Source organism: Dermacentor andersoni, chromosome 6, assembly GCF_023375885.2.
Source record: "Dermacentor andersoni chromosome 6, qqDerAnde1_hic_scaffold, whole genome shotgun sequence".
Classification (NCBI taxonomy): Eukaryota; Metazoa; Arthropoda; class Arachnida; order Ixodida; family Ixodidae; genus Dermacentor; species Dermacentor andersoni.
Genome location: NC_092819.1, coordinates 22,419,180 through 22,425,791, shown reverse-complemented (window position 1 = coordinate 22,425,791; position 6,612 = coordinate 22,419,180). Strand labels below are relative to the sequence as shown.

The following is a 6,612-nucleotide window of genomic DNA, read 5'->3' as shown; positions in this document are numbered from 1 at the left end:
TACATGTAAAACGCAAAAACGTTTTTATGAGATAACCCCTGGAGCGATTTTGATGAAATTTGTTGCATTTGAAAGAGAAAGTTAAATTCTAGTGACTGTTGGAAGCGAAATTTCGATTTAGGGCTTGAATTTTCTTAAAACGATTTTCAAATATTTGACCGTCTGAAAAAGATAGAAGCACGAAGTTTACAAATTCATAGCTCTGCATCAAGAACTGATATCGCGGTTCTCTAAACGGCATCCATTAGATCATTCAAAGCGGACAAATTCAATATGTCATTCTACATCTTACGTCAATTTATTACGTTGGTTACAACGGTATTGCAAAAGTTGTATTTCCCTATGAATAATTTTTTTTATATTCATGTGTAACATATCAATTTTGTCCGCTTTAGATGTACTATTAGATGCAATTCATAGAATTGTGTTATCTATTTTAGTGGTTGAGTTACAGAGTTGTAAACTTGATAGTTTCGTTTTTTGAAAATTTTCGATTTTTGCCAATTTTTAATAAAACATTGACGACCTAACTCAAAAATTCGAAACCAACAGTCACTAGATTGTAAGTTTGTCTTTTAAATGCAACAAACCTCGTCAAATTTGGTGCAGTGGTTGCCGAGAAAAACGAATTCTCCTTTTACATGTATTTAGATAGGAGCACTCGAGCTAAAGCTTCCTCTTAAGGGCGTCTCAATCGAATGTGTAGGTGGTGGTGGTGGTGGTAACAGCTTTATTTCGTCAACAGGAAGGGTTTGGTTGACTTTAATGGACTTTCAGGGTGCGTGAGGTGGCCGTCCGATCAGTTCCTCTAGTGCCACCTTCCTCGAGTACTGCAAGTTTCCTATACAATAATTACTAGAGGCAACTAGTGTCTATTCGGGAACTGCAAGGGTGGCGGTATGGGAATGATGGTTAGTACATGGGCTTTCCTAAACTTCTCGTCCTTCTGGTTTCGAACGGCTTTGAGACTCTGTAGCTTTGTTGAGTTATAAATGCGACATTTCGCCATAATTCTGCATGTGCGCACAGTGTTATTTTCTGCCTTTAAAAGTATGGCTTCGAAATATGGGCCGACAAAGGCAGATACCATGCTGTAACGATAATGGCAGATACTGTGCTGTAAGTAAATCCGCAAGTACGTACGAAGCTACAGGCACAAAGACCAGACGCATGTTCATGCACTGATCATCATTATATATTATTTCCATGGTAGCCGAGCGATCCCAGCGCTACAATTCCCCATAGTAATTTTAGTACAACATCTACGGTGTACTGTACTCGAACTGCCCGCTCTTTTGCAGCTGTGCACCAACAAGTGCGAAAAAAAAGAAAGAAAGACAGTGTCGTGCATGGAGAGACATGTGAGCATCTTCATTTCAAGGACTGCCAGTGATGCATTTGGGTGACGGATGCCGTTCAGCGCGTCCTGACTTGATCGAGGACGTGTCGCAGAGCCGTAAGTCGCGGGAACGTCTCGTTCTTTTGGCACAGGCCCTGGTAATCCTCGTAGTCCACGTAGTAGGCCGCAGCGCATACGCTCGGGTTTACCTTCAGTGCAAGTCGCATCTGGTTAAAAATGAAAAAAAAAAGAAAAACTAAAGGTAAGAAAGAGCAATTTCAGTTAAATAAATGTGCAGACACTTTGCGAAGAATTTACGTCAAGCTGACAAAGCCCAACGTATAGCTTTTGGTACACTTGGTTCCATATGTCATAATCCCTGAGCGAAGCCGCCTGGGTGGTGTTAAATAGGGGGGGGGGGGGGGAGTTGGTTGGGGGGAGGAGGAAAGGTTCGTGTGGAATTCGACCTAACTGTGCATTGAGGGAGGCGCATAAAATAAACCACTTATTGTTGTGGCCAACATTTTCAAGTTTATTTACGGGTGGTTCAATTCCTTTGTACAAAAAGAATCTCCTTGTAACATTCGATAACAACACACAACCATGAAAGATCTAAAAAAATACATTCGGTCTTTCGTTTCCCCTTATTTATGTGCTGCAGCTTATTACTGACTTTCTAAAGCATTTCACCCACAAGAATACCAAAAGAAAAAGTACGATCCATTAACAAGTTCGAGAACACGCACTGGCAACAGGCAATTAAACTCTTTTTTCTTTCAGCTGCTCGTGCGAATTTTTGTCTGAAAGGAGCATTCGGTGGTGCAGTTCCGTAATTGACAATTATGGTCCAGCCTATACAGTAAGTTGGGGCTCCGTTTACTCCTAGAGTTACTGTATATTTATTGTAAGGTATTTGGTAGCATATGATCTACCGTAGTTGCTTAGTGGCTTTGGTGTTGAGCTGCTAAGCACGAGGTCGCGGAATCACATCCCAGCCACGGCGGCCGCATTACGATGGAGGCGAAATGCAAAAACACCCGTGTACTTAGTGCACGTCGAAGAAACCCAAATGGTCAAAATTAATCCGGAGTGCCCCACTACGGCGTGCCTCATAATCAGATGGTGGTTTTGTCACGTAAAACCCTATGATTTACTTTATTTATTCATTTGGTAGAGAAAGGGAGATAGAGAACCCTTTTATTAGTTTGTTAACACATACAAGTAACTTCGTTTACTGCTACCCCTCCTATTCTTGTTGTATTCAGATTTTTTTTAACCCCGCTCACGTGAATCGAACTTACCATCTTAGTGATGCTGTCGGGTGTGAGGAAAGACTGCCACTGGTTGTTTCGGTAGTGGTACGCCGCGATGGCCCGCTCGTCCTGAATGGGGCCCACCCAGTCGTCTCTGGAACATGTCTGCACGCAAAGTGGCGTCGTGTAAAGACGAGGCCTTGCTCTTGCGGAAGTGCACACATATTTTGTGTCGTCGAACTGACTGCTTCACCGACAAAGCACAAACCTGCTTAGCTCAGGGGATCACACGGTTGATGGCCTTAGATGATGGACACACGTCTCAATATCTGTCTCTTTTTTTTTTCGTGCTTCTGCAGCTAACCAAAGCAAGATAGCGCTGATTTCGGGACATATAACCTAAAATCTTAGAACATGAACCTTATTGTTAATATGCGTTTCCGTTGCGTCGTATCCGTAGCGATTTCGTGAAACCAGATTCTCGACGAGCCATCATATCATACTGCTACAGCATTGCAATAAGGCAAGGTTATGCTTTGTGACGAAGAATACAGCATAGGGTTCTTAAGCCATATTGACTTCACCATCACAGTTGCATACAACCTGCAAACAGCCTGTAAACATTTTCATTTGCCTTTCTACCTGTAAAAATATGTTGAACAGCACGCGTGGCAGAAGCGATGGTGACTACGATTTTTAATACGTGTTCTCAGAAGACAGTGACATCTCGACATACGCTGTCCTTCGTACTTCAGGTCGCGTTGAGTAAACCTCTTCGGCGCTGTAGAACCCTTTCCAAGTGCTTACCTGTTGCTGACATAATACCTCGGCGAGTACAAGGTGTTCGAGCTCGTGCAAACGACTGTTACAAACCAGCGCATGCGATTTCTGCATGAACCAAGTCATGCACTGCAAATTTAATATACATGATATCTAAAGCACTTGGTTGCATGTTAAGTGCAACCGATTCTTCAACTCTTTCGTGTTTAATGCTTTGTGAGAACTTCTGCACTCAACTTATTGTGTTATTGTCTATTCTTATATATGTTGTAAACGTATGTTTCAATGCACTAAACGGCATGGCTCGAATACAACCGCTTTTCGGTTTGCCGGGTCTTCAAATACAATTGAAAGCCTCGCTTCGTCGTTTAGCCTGAAAGTGAAGGCAAGCGCAGTAGAGCACGTGCCTTGTTGTAGGGAATGAGCGTCTCGCCGTCACAGGGCGCGCCAACGTTGTTGGTGGTCGTCTTGAGCGTGTAATGCAGTGAAGCCAGGTTGAGCGAGAAACACAGGTTTGGCAGTGGCTGCACGCTGTTCTGCAGCTGCTTGGTCCACTCGAGCGCCGTCACCTGCGCACATTATCGTTACACGACGCTGCAGCGTGCCTTATCACTCCAGAAGGCAACGGAGCGCTGGAAGCTGCTCGTGCTACATTCAACTTCATTTCGGACAGTTCTGCGGAGCGCTGTTCCAGGAGCGCGTATCGTTTCGGAGAAAAGCGCCGATCAAGCTACTAGTGCAATTAATAAAGGAACTGCGTCGAGGAGCGTCGAGGAGCTCGATGTTGTTCTAGGTCACGAGGGTACAATAGGTGATTTTCTGTACCACATCTCTTTTACACGCACTGGTGCATTCTCTTTTTTTGCCTTTCTCTTTTCTTTGCTACCTGATGGTATTTACCTTTAACGTTATGCATGTATGCATGATTCAAGTGAAACGTTATTAGATGACTGCGCTGCGCATATTGACACGCGTGCTCGTTTGTCCTTTTTCCTGGTACCACATTTGACGTCCTAAAGAATTTACTGTTAACGTTAACGCTCAGCGCAAGACGCGCCTTTCTGTATAGGAAGCTTCCCAAATATTATCGCTGGCTCTATCTACTGCTTGTGTCGTCGCCAAGCCGTGTGTAACCAGACCGTGTGCGCGACGTGAATATTTATGCACATTCTAGCACTTACGCGAGCACTAGCGATTACGTTGGAAGGTTCAATGAACCACGCATAAATAGCCGGCGCGTCTGATCCGCACATGAGAGTTCGACGATCGACGAGTGTGCTCACAGCTATCAGTGCGCCGAGTGTTGCTTGTTTTGATGGGCACAGGTTCGTCTGATCAAAGGTTAGTTTTGTGACTTGCGTTGTACCACTGGGGTTATTAACCGTCAGCACAACGTGACAATATGCGTCTCTTTTCAACGTGGTTAGCATCGGGCTTGCTCTGGTTTTATTTCCTAGATTCGCTATTTCAACTAATATTATGTTGTGGCCTCCGAGAGTGCACGGGAGCAACGGTTCGCCATTGCAATCTCGGAGGCCACGATTCCGTTAGCCCCGATGCGGCCTTCGCAGCGCTGGTCGTGACGATCGTCACTATTCGGATACTTACCACGGGCACACTGTCGGCCAGGTCGCTGTACTCTCTAAATGACGTAGGTAGAAGAGCACTGCACGTGGTCAAAGGCCTCGAGTGGTGCGTCTCCAGGATGGTGTAGTCGACCACCCTGCAAACAGAAGCTATTTCGTCAACCCGGTGCCTCAGAAAGTTATGTACGCAGGCTTATGTACCTGTGCCCCACTTTGCTCCGCGTTTGTGTAGTGAAGAAATCTTACTTGACGATCTTCTGCAGATTCTGAAGCAATTCGACGGAAGCTGACTTGTAGTTCTTCACCTGGATGGCGAACATCAGTAAAAGCGACCGCGGCTGGTTCTCCTTAAACGCCTCGTGGAATTTCTGCATTGAAAGTGGCACCCAGCGCTGTTTCTATTAAAAAGATTTATTACTATTATTCGATGCAATAAACGTTTCGTATGCTAAGACCTGATCATTGAGACGCCGAGTAGAGGAGTCACATTAACGATCTTAGATTCATATATACCACGAAGAGTCCCTCGCGTATGTGCGAAAATTTTTCTTTTTCTTTTCCATACCCCTGAAGAACTGGGGAGGTATTCTGTAAGAGTCCACCTAGTGGACATGTCCATTTCGTCTGCTGCTCAAGTGCTGATTGGCTGTGGCGTCTGGTTGCTGCGGACGAGCAGCCCAGCCCAGCCAATCAGAGCTTCAACAGCAGAAGAAATGGACGAGTCCACTAGGTAGACCCTTACAGATTACCTCCCCTACAGACGGTGGCAGCGGTATAAAAACATGTCGAAATACTTTATCAGCATTGTACTCATCTCTTTTGAGATGCTTCCGGAACATACAAATGTACTTTATAGTATCAGAGAGTGTGCTGAACTGGGCTGGTTGGTGCAATCTTAGAAGGCAATCGAACAGCGCTTCAGAGAGAACAAAGTAAAGACAACAGCCACATCGATGTGCTAGCATGTACTAACTGAATGAGCAGTTATTTATAGGTCGAACTTTTCTTGCGTTCTTACCAGGCTTCGTCCCAGCACTTAGAGGAAATGGCTGTGTTTCTACAAGCCGCAAGCACGTGCTTGCAATTTTCAGCGTCGTTGCTTAACAACCATCACCATAATGAAGTTTTCCAAGAGCTTTGAAAACACAGTGCTAGGCTCCAGCAATCTTTAAGCTCGCTCTAATTCCTGATTCAGTGGATCTCTGCCACCCTTAACTGCCGGCAAGGGCATTTTGTCCCTGCTTTACTCGTGCGAGTCTCACCTGAAGCAACTTGTGCAGCGTAGGTAAGCGGTCGTTGGGGACATGTACCCCGAGGAAGGCGAGCCCGCCGAACTTGTTCTTCGTGATCCACGACGAGGTGGTGATGACGAAGTGTGACAGCGCGAGCGGGTCCTTCCACTTGTCCACGCACTCGCGGATGTCCTCGTGGCTGACGGCCACCAGGTGGTTGCCAGAGCCGTTGGCCGCCATCGCGCTGAACAGCTCGAAGCCCGAGCCTGAAAGGCACCGTGAGGTGATAGAGTGACCTCATTCGTGCGAACGATCTCAAGTTTATTTCCGTGAACAGGTATCGGTATGGAGGACAGATTCAGCTGAGTGTCGCTCATGCGGTCCACACCGCTAGGATTTCGCACACTAAGTCGCTGCAGAGA

The 6,612-nt window shown here is 45.6% G+C and overlaps 1 protein-coding gene across 1 annotated transcript in view; it reads right to left on the bottom strand.

Moving 5' to 3' along the window:
* Positions 1–804: 804 nt before the first annotated feature.
* Positions 805–6,612, bottom strand: part of LOC126521351 (uncharacterized) — a 28,092-nt gene continuing 22,284 nt past the window's right edge. Inside the window, exons 15-20 of the mRNA XM_050170035.3 lie at positions 6,221–6,456; positions 5,205–5,326; positions 4,981–5,095; positions 3,780–3,941; positions 2,641–2,757; positions 805–1,566 (exon numbers count right to left, since the gene is read on the bottom strand). Coding sequence (XP_050025992.2) covers positions 1,417–1,566; positions 2,641–2,757; positions 3,780–3,941; positions 4,981–5,095; positions 5,205–5,326; positions 6,221–6,456 — 902 coding nt within the window. The 3' untranslated portion in view covers positions 805–1,416. The remainder of the gene's footprint in view (positions 1,567–2,640; positions 2,758–3,779; positions 3,942–4,980; positions 5,096–5,204; positions 5,327–6,220; positions 6,457–6,612) is intronic.